This window comes from Brassica oleracea, chromosome C5 (assembly GCF_000695525.1).
Source record: "Brassica oleracea var. oleracea cultivar TO1000 chromosome C5, BOL, whole genome shotgun sequence".
NCBI classification, from domain to species: Eukaryota; Viridiplantae; Streptophyta; class Magnoliopsida; order Brassicales; family Brassicaceae; genus Brassica; species Brassica oleracea.
This window is the reverse complement of record NC_027752.1, coordinates 7199220-7214260: the sequence shown is the minus strand read 5'-3', so window position 1 is coordinate 7214260 and position 15041 is coordinate 7199220. Positions and strand designations below refer to the sequence as shown.

General features: G+C 34.3%; 4 protein-coding genes across 6 annotated transcripts in view; 2 read left to right on the top strand and 2 right to left on the bottom strand.

Moving 5' to 3' along the window:
* Positions 1-561: 561 nt before the first annotated feature.
* On the bottom strand, positions 562-1646 carry LOC106293535 (ethylene-responsive transcription factor WIN1). The gene is made up of 2 exons (XM_013729217.1): positions 1455-1646; positions 562-1245 (listed from the first exon to the last, which is right to left on the bottom strand). Exons 1-2 carry the CDS (start codon positions 1532-1534, stop codon positions 744-746), a joined length of 582 nt encoding a protein of 193 aa, XP_013584671.1. The 5' UTR covers positions 1535-1646; the 3' UTR covers positions 562-743.
* Positions 1647-9290: 7644 nt separating this feature from the next.
* LOC106295199 lies at positions 9291-10721 on the top strand. 3 transcript variants are annotated; one of them, XM_013731033.1, is made up of 6 exons: positions 9291-9518; positions 9600-9685; positions 9871-10118; positions 10185-10266; positions 10350-10419; positions 10485-10721. In XM_013731033.1, exons 2-6 carry the CDS (start codon positions 9681-9683, stop codon positions 10536-10538), a joined length of 459 nt encoding a protein of 152 aa, XP_013586487.1. In that variant the 5' UTR covers positions 9291-9518; positions 9600-9680; the 3' UTR covers positions 10539-10721. The 3 variants fall into 3 exon arrangements, with proteins under 3 accessions (XP_013586487.1, XP_013586489.1, XP_013586488.1); XM_013731034.1 differs by having other exon boundaries at positions 9293-9518; positions 9866-10118; XM_013731035.1 differs by lacking the exon at positions 9600-9685 and having other exon boundaries at positions 9292-9518; positions 9866-10118.
* Positions 10722-11362: 641 nt separating this feature from the next.
* On the top strand, positions 11363-13208 carry LOC106295198 (methyl-CpG-binding domain-containing protein 10). Its single transcript, XM_013731032.1, is given in 2 exon segments — positions 11363-11602; positions 12016-13208. Coding segments are annotated over 2 exon segments (1035 nt in total). The 5' UTR covers positions 11363-11539; the 3' UTR covers positions 12988-13208.
* Positions 13209-14105: 897 nt separating this feature from the next.
* Positions 14106-15041, bottom strand: part of LOC106292693 (SNF1-related protein kinase regulatory subunit gamma-like PV42a) — a 1404-nt gene continuing 468 nt past the window's right edge. The window contains exons 2-3 of the mRNA XM_013728335.1: positions 14592-15041; positions 14106-14506 (exon numbers count right to left, since the gene is read on the bottom strand). Coding sequence (XP_013583789.1) covers positions 14216-14506; positions 14592-15041 — 741 coding nt within the window. The 3' untranslated portion in view covers positions 14106-14215. The remainder of the gene's footprint in view (positions 14507-14591) is intronic.

The following is a 15041-nucleotide window of genomic DNA, read 5'->3' as shown; positions in this document are numbered from 1 at the left end:
CATTCTTAAATATTTTTTGAATAAATAATTATTTTTAAATTTAATCAACTGAAAATAATATCCGTACAATTGTGTGAGTCAAATTCTAGTTTTATTGATGCATGTTATATATTAGTGCTGCATGTTTTAGATAACATTTTAATGATGCACGTTTTTAAAAATCTCCATTATTAAAATTATGCACGTAAGGATAACTCATGAGTTTTTTTGGTTGATTAAATGACATTATGTCCAAATTTATTTAAGGATATTTCATTAAGATAACTGGAAAAGACAAACAATAAAATAGGAAGTTTAAATTCATTTAAGCATATTTCATTAATGTAACTGAAAAGACAAGTAATAAATTATGCATTTTTATTCTTTTTAGGATATTTCATAAATGCAACTGAAAAAGACAAGCAAAAAAAAAAAGAGTTTAATTAATGAAGTAAGAACATTTTCAAATGGATACTTCTATTTTAATAATATAGATTATGTACAATGTAACGTTATCTTTTTTTTTTTTAAATCTAAAATATGAATGCAATTATAAGACTAACATACAACACAAATAAGAAAAAGGTCACTTCTGGATTGTAGTTACAAATACTAACACTTTATTGGACACAAAATGAAATATAAAACAAAATATAACTATCACATATATAAATATAAACACGATATATAGCATATATGAGGTATAATTAATAATTATGGCTGTAAATCAGCAATAAAAATAGCTATATATAAGCAAATAATATTTAGTTTGTATTGAGAAGCTCCTCTATCATCTGCAAAGCAACTTTCTCTTCCTCGTCCATTACTCCTTCTTCTCCTCCTCCTCCACCGCCGCCAACCTGAGTGGATGGACCAACATCGTCTTGTGAAGCATTTTTCGTAGGCTCCTGGGAGGAGCTAGCGGGACCGAGCTCGACCGTCATGACCCAACTGGAATCAGACTTGGAACCGGCGCGTTTCTGCCAGACTCCGATGTGGGAGCTGGCTGTGTCAAGACGCAGGCAGGTGAGGGAAGGCGAAGGAGACTTGCAGCATTTCCTCAGTTTAGCGCTGAGGATAGAAGAGAGTGATGAAGATGACGATGAAGAAGATGAAATATCGGTTTTGCCCTCCGATGTGTCTCCTGTGTTGTTGACGGGGAAGTTGGTCTTGGCGTTACGGCCGCTCATTAAAACGGCAGCCTCGTCGTAGGCTCTTGCTGCCTCCTCTGCCGTCTCAAACGTTCCAAGCCAAATTCTCCGTTTCCTTTGATCATGCATGTTATACAATATAGTCCGTATAAGCAATAAAATATTAAAATGGGGTTTATGTGTTAGCTAAAGAGATGAAAGCAGATGAGTAAAACGATCATGTATATATATGTTAGCGTGTGTGTGTTTGGTTGTGTACTGAATGCATCGGAAAGGGGGAATAAATGAACAACATAGAAAAAAGGAAAGAAAGAAGAAAGGTACAAGAGAGGATGACGAATCTCAGCGACCCAAGAACCCCAATGGCGTTGCCTGACACCTTTGAACTTCTTCGTCTGTACCATTTCTTACTTACTCTCAGTTCTTTGTCAGAGAGAAAACATGAATTCTTGATGACGAGTAGTATATGTAAGATGGATGTTTGGTATATAGTAATGTTGTATATTTATATACACAGGTTAAATTTTGGTAGATGAAAGGTTTGTACTTGTTCTTACCCTTATTACATTTGTGACGTCCTCGCTAGCTAGTCTATTACAGAGAGAGAATTTAGCTGGAGTTGTTGGTATAGAGTGATTGCTAAGGTTAAGGATGTATAGTTATAAGTGTAAAACTATTTAAATTTCGAAGGTAAGATCGTATATATGTAGGGAAGGCACAAGTTGTACAAGTGTCACATGGCCGTGTACATTGTTTTGAGCATACCTACGAACGTACATCCCAATCAATTCTCCACATCATATAGCTACGTACGTACTACGCCTCCCTCATGTTTAATTTGATGCTTACTTATATTTGTATATTACTTCGTACGTACGTCTAAGCCTTTTGTGTTCACCATTACTTGCAAAGTATTATGATTAAGGCCGAGTGGGAATTAAGAACCAAAAATGTTTCATTTATATACGTCGTATGTTGGTTAACAAACCATCGTCCAAAAATATCATTATCAACCTGATCTTATGCATGGACTTCCCTCACATCTTAATGTAGATGGTATGCTTTTCTTATTCGTATTCTCAGATATATTGAGCTATAAGCCTTAGTTGGGTCGTAACTGTGAGTACACTTAAAGTTGTAATATTTTAGAAGATTAATCAACCGTGAAAGATTGTCACATACAGCAATCACGAAATAGGCGCTGGGAAAAGTGGTTGTTCACTCGCGATCAAATATAACACATGAGATATACATCATAAGACACAAACACACACATATCTAGAGGAAGAAAAGTTAATTAGAATATATTAGTCAACACAAGTTAAAAGTAAAAGAAAGGACAAAAATTAAAGAAAGGGTGGTCCATATGCAATTAGTAGAAGGTTTTGTCGAAAATGTTTAGTTGGTTGCAGTACACTCTGCCTAAGCCCTAACTGTCGGTTTGGGTCCAAACTAAGGCTGTTTATGTGCCAATTTCATATATATCTCGTTTAATATTTGAGCAAACATATTTAACCTAATGTATGCTTGTATTTAAACATAATGATATGGTATATACTTTTTGTTTCATTGGTGCTAAATTGATGATTGCTTGTCATCGTATATATAGGGTCCCCGCTTCCATGCCATATAGTCTCTTCATTAATTGTCGTATATGGATATTGCATGTGATTTCTTTTCCAATTATCTATGCCTTGTAATATACTATTATTGTTTTGAGATATTTATTTCTGTTGTCGACTTCTGTAGCTACTTATATAGAGTGATCCGATCCTCACACTGTAGTTAATATAATTTGGATCTGTCAGTAAAGCAAAATCATGAATCCTTCAGCTGAAATTATCGGAAGTATATGACCCATCTTCAACTGGAGTATTATATTTCTATATGTATATGCATAATGCACATCATTGCTATATTTTATCTGGATAATGTATTATAGTTACAAAAGTGAAATGCATTTTGAACACAAACTTATTTATCCTTTGAAACACGAAATACACGTGAGATCATGATTATCCGGGGTCCTTAGTGGGTTTCTTAGTGCGTGAGCCACCACAAAACCCTTAAAGATCGGTTACAAAAACTACTAATTAAGAACCGATCTTAGTGAGTTTCTTACACTGTTCGCGGGCCCCACTGACACGTGGCGGCCCGCGATTGGTTTGCTTTTTAATTTTTTTTTTTTTTTTTTTCTTAAAAACTATTGGGTTTCTTAAGGATAATCATGGCCCGATGGAAACAAATAGTTTTCAACAGGCCAATGGTGGTTTCTAGTTGGAGAAAAGATGCCAAACTGCGAATTTTACGGGTATATTTTCCTTTTTGGTGTTTTACTTGCATCAACACGTGTTCTCATGTCCTCGTATGTTTTTTTTTTTGTTGTTGTTGTTATATCGTTTTCAACTGAACGAAAACTGTGTGAACAAACTGGCCCGATTTAAGTAAAATGGGCCTAAGTTGGGCTAAACTGATGTCCATAAGGTATAGTATACACCTACTCGATATAGAAACGGCCAACGCCAAAGTCTTTTAAACGACCAACCGTTTCCCATATTCTGTTATTCAACCGATCAACGGTCTCATGCCTCAAACTTTACAGGTTACCGATTTACTAAACTCATGGGTTTTTTTTTTTTGTTGTTGTGTGCTCTCTTTCTTTACTTCGAATATTTCTCCATAAATTCTATTGCTTTCCCATTTCTCCTTCTCCACAACAGCATTGTCCCATTGGTCGAACACAAAGCTACGAAGAGTTACCCCATCCAACGCTAGACCTTTTCTTAGTTTTTTTTTCCCTCTAGTTTGAGAGTATGAGTGGTCAAAGAGGACATGTAGTAGGTTCAAAACGCCCGAGGGAAGTCTTCCTAACATCATCATCTCTGTCTTTTTCTTCACTGTCTTCCTCTTGTGCATCATCTGATGACGATGCGATAGAGATAAGCATGAAAACATCCCGAACATCTTATGAGGACCAGAAAGGAAAAGTTTTGAAAAATTCTTCTCCAGGCTCTGAAATATCGTGTGTGCAACCTTCTCCATCTTCCCCCTCGAGGTTACGACCAGTTCGGTTGATGGACGAATGCTTAGGGACGCATTACGATCCCGAGAGGATCCCAGCATCGGTATTTGCCAAGACTGGGGATGCGAACTTGACAAATGACTCGTTGTTTAGTCTGAGAATGTCCACCTGTCAAGCTTTTCGTCAAAGCGATGTAGAACCTGAAGAAGTTTTGATGTCGGGTGATTTCTTAGCATACTCTCCGTCTGTACTAGTCAAAACAGAGGAAGCAGAAGAAGAGAAGAGATCTCAAGGGAAAGAGACAAAGAGTGCAGTGACTAAGACTCATCAAGAGAAGTCATCATCATCATCAACGCTTCCAGCTGTCTCATGGAGTAATACTAATTACCCCAGCAGTTTTTATCAATTATATCACGCGCCGCAGACCAAGTCTCAATCTTGTCCCCTCCATGTCGGCGAGAAAAAGAGCAAGAAGAGAAAGGAGACAAGAAAGAGCAAGAAGAGGAAGGAGAAGATCATATGGTCTTGGTTCTCTTCAGGGTTTTTAAAGTGTAACTTGCATTGCTGCGGCAGAGGCAGAGAACTAAAAGCTATAGTTATGTGACTTTTTATTCTTCCTCTCGTAGCAGTCTTTTGATAAGCCATCATACAGTGCGTGTTGACATCTAAACAATTATAAATTTATAAAGTCCCTAATGTTTTCTTACATAAATGGTTCCACTTTTATTTTTTACTACATATTTTCTCCGCGCTACGCGCAGATAATATATTTAAATTTGTTACATTTATCATTTTTATTTGTATGTGAATTTTTGTATATTAAATTATATATAACTAATTTTTAAATTTGATTTTTTATATATTTTTAGTTTGAAGTAAGTATCTCTATTATATGTAACACAATTAACTAATAAAATATGAAGAATCAAGTCCGATATTTTAGAGTCATGTAAAAAAAATATAATTATGCATAGAACATAAATTATTTTAGTTTAAAAGATCGGAATAAATTCACGAAAAGAAAAAGTACTCCAATAACCTACTTAAAATATAAAACTCCCTTTTAAAAAAAAACGTACTTAATAATATTTTTTTACGTGTAATAGTTGAAAACTGACAATTGAATATCGATCTAGAATATTATTTTAATATATCTAATGGTAAAATATTAATTGTAATAAACAAATTTTGAATTTTGTAATATTACATGAATTAGAAGTCTTACATGAATTAGAAGTCTTTAAAATCTAAAATCTATTTTATTAACATAATACTCCCTCCATTTTTTATTGTAAGTAGTTTTGCTTAAAAGCACGAATATTTAGAAAATTGTTATTTAAAAGAATATATCATTTAACCAATTAATTCAACCAATTATTAAAAACCTAACATTATTTCATTGGTCACACAATATCCAATAAATGAAAAAGATGCATTGAAATATGTAAACTACTTATATTGTGAAACAAACTCTTTTTGCTAAAACTACTTACATTTAGAAACAGAGGGAGTATATTTTTAAGTCATTTATTATTTTGACGTTACAAAATATTTCTTTAGTTTAATTTGTATATTTATTTTTTAATAATTTAGTTTCTTTTTAAGTAATTTTAAAATTATCAAGAATATCATATATTTAAAATTATTTATTTAAATATATCCAAATATGATGTCTCATTTTTATGTGTGTTTGCGTTGAGCATATTTAATTTGTAGTTTGTATATTTAATAACACCTTGTTGCGTGTCGTTCTATTGTTTTAATAAATGTGTTGTCATTTCATTTCTATTACTACTAACATGATTTTTTAGTGATCAGTGATAATGTATTTTTAACGTTATGTATTATATTTTATCGTATATTTTCTAACTCTTCATGCTGGCGCTTTTTTAGAATCATTTTAATTAGATAATAGGTTTAAAGATGTAAATAAAACTGTGTATGTTGTAAATTTAGACTTTTTAGTGTAACTGAGCACTATCAATTATGGAAATTATATTATGATTTTATTTTACTAAATCTTTCTTTCGATGTATATTTTTTTGTTTTATTTTGTATTTTTACAATTTTATTGCCTTATTCTTTAATTGCAGAGAATTGTTATTTCCAATTTTTGTTTCATATACCTTAAAAGTATTCGGTTGATTTTTGTTTGTTTTCTTTCTCCAATTACAATGTGCAGTTCGACCGTTTCTTTTTTTTTGATTAAACTACTAATATCATCAGATAGAAAAGCTTATGAAGGTTATTGGAACATGAATTTCTGTGGAATTTGATGATTTTAATAGTTGAGAGTATTTTACAAGTTAACTAGATTTAACAAATTTTATCAAATACTTTTACATAGATTTTCATTACTTTTGTATAGAGTTCTATTGATTGTTATTAATTTTTAAAGTAAGAAATTAATGGTGGTATAAAAAAAATGGAAAGAAAATCATTTCAATTAAGGCAATTTTTAAACAACTTTTAAAAAAGTTTTTCTCACAAAAAAGATCTCAAGAAATAAAATGACCAAAAAATTTAATTTCTACTTTTTACTTTATAGATATATAAATAATAAATAATAAAAATATTTTTTATATAATTTCGAAATATATGTTTTAAATTTGAATTTTTGTAAAAAAAAGTGAATTATTATTTTTGAAATGTTTTTTTTTTTAATTTGAAAGTGCTTTTTAAAACTATTTTTACAATTTTTTATATTAATAACTTTTCCAATAACAAAGGATTTTGAGTGGAATTTAAAAATCATCACCCCAATAACAATGGATTCTATTTAGATTTTAAAAATTCACAAACCAATAACAACGGAATCTCAAAATTTAATAATTCCTCTAGAATTCTTTCCCTAATAACCCCCCTTAAACTCCAGAAATAGAGTGAGTATTTGTGCTAGAGAAAACTGATTTAGCCACTAATATAGCGAGATATTATAATATTAGAAGGTATGGAAACTCTTCTCTGTTGTCCTACGCTCGATATAATTAAGTTGTTGTCAATTGATTCTATATTTGTGATAAATGGAAATACATATTTATGTCTTCCTTACATCATCCTTAATTGGTTTACGGTTCGACCATTTCTAATATGCTGAAAGTAACATAATATTAGATGTTGATTATCTTCTTCCAATTAGGAATGCACAGAATGAGAGAAATTTAAGGTGAGACCACTTTACAGTTTTGTCCTCATATCTATATAGAGTTAGTTTATAGATTACTCTATCTGTTTCAAAATGTAATCAGTTTTAATTAAAATCTGTAATATTTAAAATTTATTACTTTAGAAAACTGTCATTTAATATATAAATTTAATTAATTATACAGTAACTTACATAATTTAATTGGCCACACAATATCCAATAAATATAAAGTTACATTGAAATATAAAAACAATTTATATCGTGAAACAAAAAATACTTTTAAACCATTATATTATAAAACAAAGGGAATATTCAAATTATATTGAAACATTAGAATAATAAGAATCAGAAAAGCTGAAATCTCAACGTCGATCACTTACGTCGGCCATGCCTTAGACCATCTCCAATGTATTCCTCTATTTTTTTCTCTAAAATAGAGGAATTTCATAATAGAGATGTATTTGTCTCCGATGTATTTTTTCTATTTTCTCTCTTAAAAAAAGAATATTCTTGATATATTCTTTTCTAAGCTTAAGTTTACAAATATTATTTTTTTTATTTGTGAAAGTTGAAAACCAGCCCAATTTATTTTAGTATTTTATAAAATTATGATATTATTTACACTAAATATTTCTTTACAAACTATTATGTAAATAAAAAAATAAATTATATTTATATAAATAATATATTTCACAAAAAGAAATATTTTCGGTTATAATTGTTTAAGTAAAAAGTTAAAGGATCATTTTGTAAAAACAAATAGAGGAGGTGACATGGCAAAAAATAGTTTCTCATTGGCCGATTATTTTTGCCTACGTGGACACTCTATATGAGGCTTATATCTTCCAGTTTTAATTAAAATCTGTAATATTTAAAAGTTATTACTTTAGAAAACTGTCATTTAATATATAAATTTAATCAATTACACAATAATTTAAATATTGAAATATAAAAATAATTTATATAGTGAAATAAAAAATACTTTTAAACCATTATATTATAAAGCAAAGAAAATATTCAAATTATATTGAAACATTAGAATAGTAAGAATCAGAAAAACTGAAATCTCAACGTCGATCATTTACGTCGGCCATGCCTTAGACCATCTCCAATGTATTCCTCTATTCTTTTCTCTAAAATAGAGCAATTTCATAATAGAGATGAATTTGTCTCTGATGTATTTTCTATTTTCTCTCCTGAAAAAGAATATTCTTGATATATTCTTTCTAAGCTTACAAATAATAGTTTTTATTTGTGAAAGTTGAAAACCAACCCAATTATTTTAGTATTTTATAAAAGTATGATGTTATTTACCCTAAATATTTTTTTACAAACTATTATGTAAATAAAAAATATAATTATATTTATATAAATAATATATTTCACTAAAAAAATATTTTCGGTTATAATTATTTAAGTAAAAAGTTAAAAGATCATTTTGTAAAAACAAATAGGAGAGGTGACATGACAAACATATAGTTTCTCATTGGCCGATTATTTTCGCATACGTAGATAATATATCTAAGGCTTATATCCTCATTTTATTACTCGTTTGATTTTGTTTTGCTAAACCGTAAATATCATATTAATGATTTTAAAACTTACAGAAAGTCTTAGATTTGTTACACCCCAGCAAAAGTTAAAAAAAAAAAACAAGGTGGAACAAGGAAATACATTTAAAAACACCTAATTTGACAAAAAAAGTTTCTGAATTGTTTCGTCCGGCTCTTCTTGCTGCAATGGTGTTTCATTCGTTATATGCTCCATTTAAAAACACCTAAATCAACCACTTTTATTATATGCTCCATCTTAATTCACTAATTGAGTGGGGTCGAGTGATGGCAGTGGAAGAAAATTGCACAATTAAATTGACTTTTATAATTATCAGATTCAAACCAAACGCACACACTATGTCCATATAATTACAAGACATACACAGATTCGTCAAATTATTATTACAAGATTTTTATTTTATTTTATTAAATGACAAGAATAGCCTTCCTGCCAGAGAATCCGTATAACGGCTGAAGAGGGATGAATCATAAACTTCTCCCATCTTTGACAAACGCAATAATTTCAAAGCTAAAAGGAAAAAGAGAAAACGTAAAGGGGGCAAAGGAAGGAGCCCTACTTCTTCTTCTTCTTCTTCTTCGTGAAGAAGCTGTTGCAGCCTCATAAAAAAAGGAAACGACTTTTGTTTAAATCTTATCATCATCATCAGGTAAGTTAATTTTCTGATTCGGTAAATGCTGGATTTTGTAACCCATGAGATAATATATTTTGTTCGTTGTTATTTGAGAAGGATCATTGAAATTCTCAAGCTTCCAGATCTATCGGGAGCTGATCCTTGGTTTAATAAATCGTTTTTTTTTTACTTCAATCGATGGGGTGAGATTCTCCTTCCACTCTCTGTTTTGGCTATTTGATTGATTGCGGTTTGATGCTGTGTTGGGTTCATGATAGATAAAACCCCCCTTGTTAAGATTGTTTTGGCTTATTATTCGGACAAAAGTTCTGAAACTGAAAATAGAGGATGATGATGAGAAGTTGTTGTGGGTTTTGTAACAGAGCAGTGGCTGCGTGGCTTGCTACAGAGAACCCAGACCAACTGAAACTCCTCTAAAGGATCCACCTTTCAATCCCATAGCTCAGACTGTTAATAAACCGAGCGTCTCTGAAGATCTCTGGTCAACGAGCACGGTTGATATGGACAACATCACCTTCCCTTCCCAGGGAGGGAGCGTATCATCGTCAAACCAGACTTTTGATTCTCAATCTGTTGCCAGAAACTCAAATCCACCTCCTGAGTTTGTAAACCAAGGTAACACTTTTCGAGTGTATAGTGTTTTGGGGAATGGTGTGTATATATACGAAGTGTATGTTGCAGGGCTTCTTCTTTGGAATCCGACAAGGGAGCGTTGGTTGGGCAAGGAAAGAGCTGGTAATCGCAATCACGGATCAAAGATAAAGTGAGTGGCTTTTCATTAGTCTCTTCAAAAGCCAAGGCTGAATTATACGGTTTTAACATTTTATATGTGATTAAATACTGCAGTTGGAACACAGCATCGTATGAGAGCTTGCTGGGGAGCAACAAGCTATTTCCCCAACCCATTCCTCTCAATGTAAGTTAATCAAAACTCCTTTGAGTACTCTATCAATTTGATTCTAATGCTACTGATGAAAACAGGAAATGGTGGATTTTCTAGTGGAGGTTTGGGAACAAGATGGTCTGTATGATTGATGAACGAGACACACACATACAAATTGGTTCGGACATTTCCAATTTTTTTTTATCCCTTGTTGTGACCCCATCTTCCATTTGGAATTGATCGAGAAAACTGGGAAATGTGGCTCATACGTTTTCACCGTAAATGCAAAAAATATATATTGTGCCTTCTTTGAAGTCAAAAAGAGTTTTAAGACTGATGTCTCGTTTGACCCCAATAGGTCTGTAAGACATGTCTCTTGTCCGGCCTTACACATTGATCTTGCCACCATGTGATCTCTCATTAGTTAAAGATACAGTTTTTAATAGAGGGATTAGTAAATGTATCATTGGTTAGTTAGAGATTAGATTCTACCAACAAAAGAATCTATTCCAATCCCCCTTAAGTTTTACAAGAAAGTTAGATTAAAGATGCTTCATGACATAATATAGTTTTAGACAATAGACTTTTGTTTCTATCGGTCAATCCTCAGCGCCATGAGAAATCTTCTGCTCAAAAAAAGTTCCGAGTAGTAGTATTTGGGATGGGCCCTTTAATATGGGCTTGTATCATGCAGTAGGCTCACTAGGATAGTGGGAATGAACAAACAAAAAAAAAAAGAGAGCAGATTCGCCGTAAAATAAGCGGTCACGTGGCGGACCTCAACCCCACTCTTCATTCTACTTTATTATTTTCTTCTAGAAGCGGGAAACAGATGCTTCCTTATCCACGATGAAACGTCGGCTAAACAGGACACGTGGTGATCTCATAGAGGTCCGTCATTGAACTATCACCCTCGCTCTCGTGGATAAAGGAAAAGTCAATTTTAGTTTGAAAAAAAAAGATATTATTATTATTAAAAAGAAAATAACAGAAAAAACACGCAAACATATCCATTAGTGTCACAACGGTGCTTTCAGCAGCTCTTATTACTAGAAAGGAAAGAAAGACCAGAATTTTGTGACAAGGGTTTTAAGTGAGAGAGAGAGAGATAGAGAGAGAGAGTCTGTTGTGTCAGGTGAAAAGAAAGGAGAAGATGGAAAACACAGACGAGCTCGTGTCCATTGAGCTACCAGCTCCTACTTCATGGAAGAAACTGGTATCTTCCTTCTTCTCCTCTTTTTTTTCCCCAATTTTTCTGGATTTTTTTTTTGCTGTGATTGCTTTTATTTCCCCTTAAAAGAAATTGATGTCTGTAAAAGGGTGTTGTCTTGTCTGTTTTCTATTTTGAGCAAGTTTCTTTTCTTGTCTTATGGTCTAGGGTTTATATTCGATTTGGGAAATTTAATGAAAGTAACTGTTTTCAAGGTTGGTTTTGGGATCTTTATGTTTAGTTCCTTGATTAGATGAGAATTTAACACACAAGGAATCAAATTAAGGTTTCCGATGAAAATGCTCTGTGTGGAAAACCTAAACCCTAGAATTGGCTGTTAAAAGCTTGGGGCTTTTTCTGGAGAAGATAGATGTTGCTGCTATGTGATAAATGGGAAGCTTTTTTTTTTTTTATTCCAGTTCTATCCGAAGAGAGCAGGTACGCCGAGGAAGACAGAGATTGTGTTCATGGCTCCAACGGGTGAGGAGATCAGCTCACGCAAGCAGCTTGAGCAGTACCTCAAGGCTCATCCTGGGAACCCTCTCGTCTCTGAGTTTGATTGGACGACTGGGGAAACTCCAAGGCGGTCGTCAAGGATCAGCTAGAAGGTGAAGGCTACGACCCCCACTCCTGACAAAGAGCCTCTCTTGAAGAAGAGACGCTCTTCTCTCACTAAAAAGGATAATAAAGAGGCTGCTGAGAAGAACCAAGTGGCACAACAAGACAAGAACGGACAGACAGAAGAAGCAGATGTTGCTGTTAAGGAGGGACTTGTTGAGGAGAACAAAGATGGTGAAAAGTCTGAGGCTGAGAAGGAGAACAAGGAGGAAAACAAAGAGGGAGAAGTTGTGACTGACAAGAAGGAGCCCATGGAACTGGATTCCTCTGAGGTTGAGAAGAAAGCCGAGGCAGAGAACAAGGAGGGAGAAGTTGTGACTGACAAGAAAGAGCCCATGGAAGTGGCTACCTCTGAGGTTGAAAAGAAGGCTGAGAGTGGAGGAAAAGATGAAGAGACTCCCAAAGGTGAAGACCTAAAGGACACTGAGATGAAAGAGGGTGATGGAAAGAAGAAGCTTGCAGAGAAAGAGACTGAGAACAAGGGCATCATGGTCGCTGAAGCTAACGAAGGAGAGAATGCGACTTCTGGTAAGCCTAACCTTGATGCAGAGGCAGATGCTAATAAGGGAAATGAAACCAAAGAAGCTGACGAGAACAAGACAGATGGTGAGCCTAACCTTGAAGCTAATCAGGGGAATGGAACACACGAAGCTGCAGCAGCTGTAGCTGAGGAGAAAAGTAATGACGTGAAGGCGGCGGAAGACACAAACAGAGGCTTAGAGGCGAATCAAGTCCAACAGCAGCAGGGCGCTGCAGCATCCGTGAGCTGTTAAAAACCTATCGTTCTGTACTCTGTACAGAACGTGAAGAGTTTGTTGTTGTGGTCTGATTCAGGTGTAGCATTAACATTTATGAGTGGTGGTTGTTGTTGTACGTGCTGGTAGAACTAATGTGTCTATGTAGTTCATTATTAGAAGACTCTTAAACTTTTGTTCTGTGTATTGTGTTGTTCTATTGTACTTTTGGTATGCTTTTAGTGTTAGGCATTTATCTAGTCTGCTTCTTTTCACGTGAAAAATAGAGACTTGTGATGATATGTTACTCCCTGGCAATTTGATCACTACATTAAGAAGAAGCATTCGAGATTATATATGTATTCTTTCGGCGACGTTACGTACATTGTATGTTGTGATTTGGAGTGTTATTGCATCTCTGATGTAATTTTAGTTTACGTAATGGAATTTGTTTTACTGCAATTCAAAGGGGATATATATAAGTCTCATCCACATAAAGCATCAATAATCAAAGGAACCACATAACTAAAGATACACAAAAGAAATCATCAAAGCATCAAGGCTACTAATAGTTTTGCCTAAGAACTAATTGTAAGGTGAACCATACAGAGAAATCAACACTTCCTCTCTTGTCTTCTTTTCTATGCGGTTAGTCTAATGACGTTTCAGGGTTGCTTGGAAGGTGGTGTTTTTTTCATTTCTTCTTCTACTTTCTCTATTGGGTGGGTGTGGGAATCCAGAGGATTCTTTCATCACATTTGTTCATTGCCAACAACAAATACAAATGTTGTGTATGTGACACTTTTGGCAGATAAGAGAGGTTTTTGTTCCTTTCATTTCATAGCTGTCTCATTTACTATCCCACATTTGTAACAGATTGTGACGTTTTTCCTCATAGATAATCAGGTAAGTAGTCTTTCTGTGTTGCAGTAGCTAAAACATCTTCTAGTTAGATTATGAACCATCCCAAGTAATAATTATTATGGCGTCTCCTAGCATAGGAAAAGTCGATGCAAACTTTTACTTTTACTCATGTCATGCACAAATGGACCTATGATGCTATGTGCCATGATTTGCTTGATATGGACGGGAATAAACATGTTATTGAGGTAACTCTCTACTCTTTACACTCAGCTTTTGATGATATGGATGCAAAGTGAACATTACATAGTAATTTAAGAGGTGAAGAACACAACGCGAGATCATATATTACAAAACAGCAGCTCCAAGATTAAAGAGGAGAAACACACAAGGTAAGATAATCTTATTACAAAAGCGCAGCTCTTATAGAGCGTATAATATCGGTGAGGGAGACGACTCCTTTAAGCAAACCCTGATGGTTCACAACCCACACTCTGTGCACTCTTCTGGTGACCACTTTCTCTATCGCTTCCTCCATAGTCGCCTCTTCAGTGCAACTCACAGTCTCCCTCTCATTCCCTGAAACCTTCTCCGTGAACTCCAGAGCAGAGAGTGGCAGCCACGCCTGCAGCTCAAGCAAACGACATGCTTTTAAATCCGTTGCGGAAAACGTACCGATCACCTTCCTATGCCTCCCCTGCAATCTCAAAACACACAATGGAGAATACTACACTCTACATAATACATAATCAAGAATATATCTAAAAAAATGAAGAGCTTACATTGATAAGCTGAAGATGGTCCTCTTCAGCTACTTCAGGGGCGTGAACGATGGGGACTGCGTTGAGCAGAGCAGCCTTCATAGACTTGACGGCATTGGAAACACTCGTACTCGCCGTCACGGCGTAAACGGACTCATTAACAGCTCGGAGATCAGATATAGAGCGTGAGAGAACATCCTTGAGGTCATCAGAGTGATGGTCTCTAAGGAACCGCAAGAGATCCATCTGAGTAAGCATCCTGTAAGCAGAGGAAGACTCAACCAACTCAACTCCTGAAATAGTGTTACTACTCTCTATGCTGCTCTCCACTGGCACCAACGCTCGATGTATCCCTTTGCTAAACACTTCCATACACTCCAACAAGGTGGTGCTAGGATTCAGCGTCCATAAGCTAAGCCCCTCGAGGCAGTGACCGATGATTGAAGACACCTGAGAACCCATCTTGCGATC

Bases quoted from the DNA above. Each gene is read 5' to 3' on its own strand.
- LOC106295199 (XM_013731033.1), top strand. The intron at 10,267-10,349 runs GTGAGTGGCTTT...TAAATACTGCAG, and splicing joins AATCACGGATCAAAGATAAA to TTGGAACACAGCATCGTATG. The intron at 10,420-10,484 runs GTAAGTTAATCA...TGATGAAAACAG, and splicing joins CCCAACCCATTCCTCTCAAT to GAAATGGTGGATTTTCTAGT.
- LOC106293535 (XM_013729217.1), bottom strand. From the start codon at position 1,534: ATGGTACAGACGAAGAAGTTCAAAGGTGTCAGGCAACGCCATTGGGGT. The intron at 1,246-1,454 runs GTACCTTTCTTC...GCATGATCAAAG, and splicing joins GAGATTCGTCATCCTCTCTT to GAAACGGAGAATTTGGCTTG.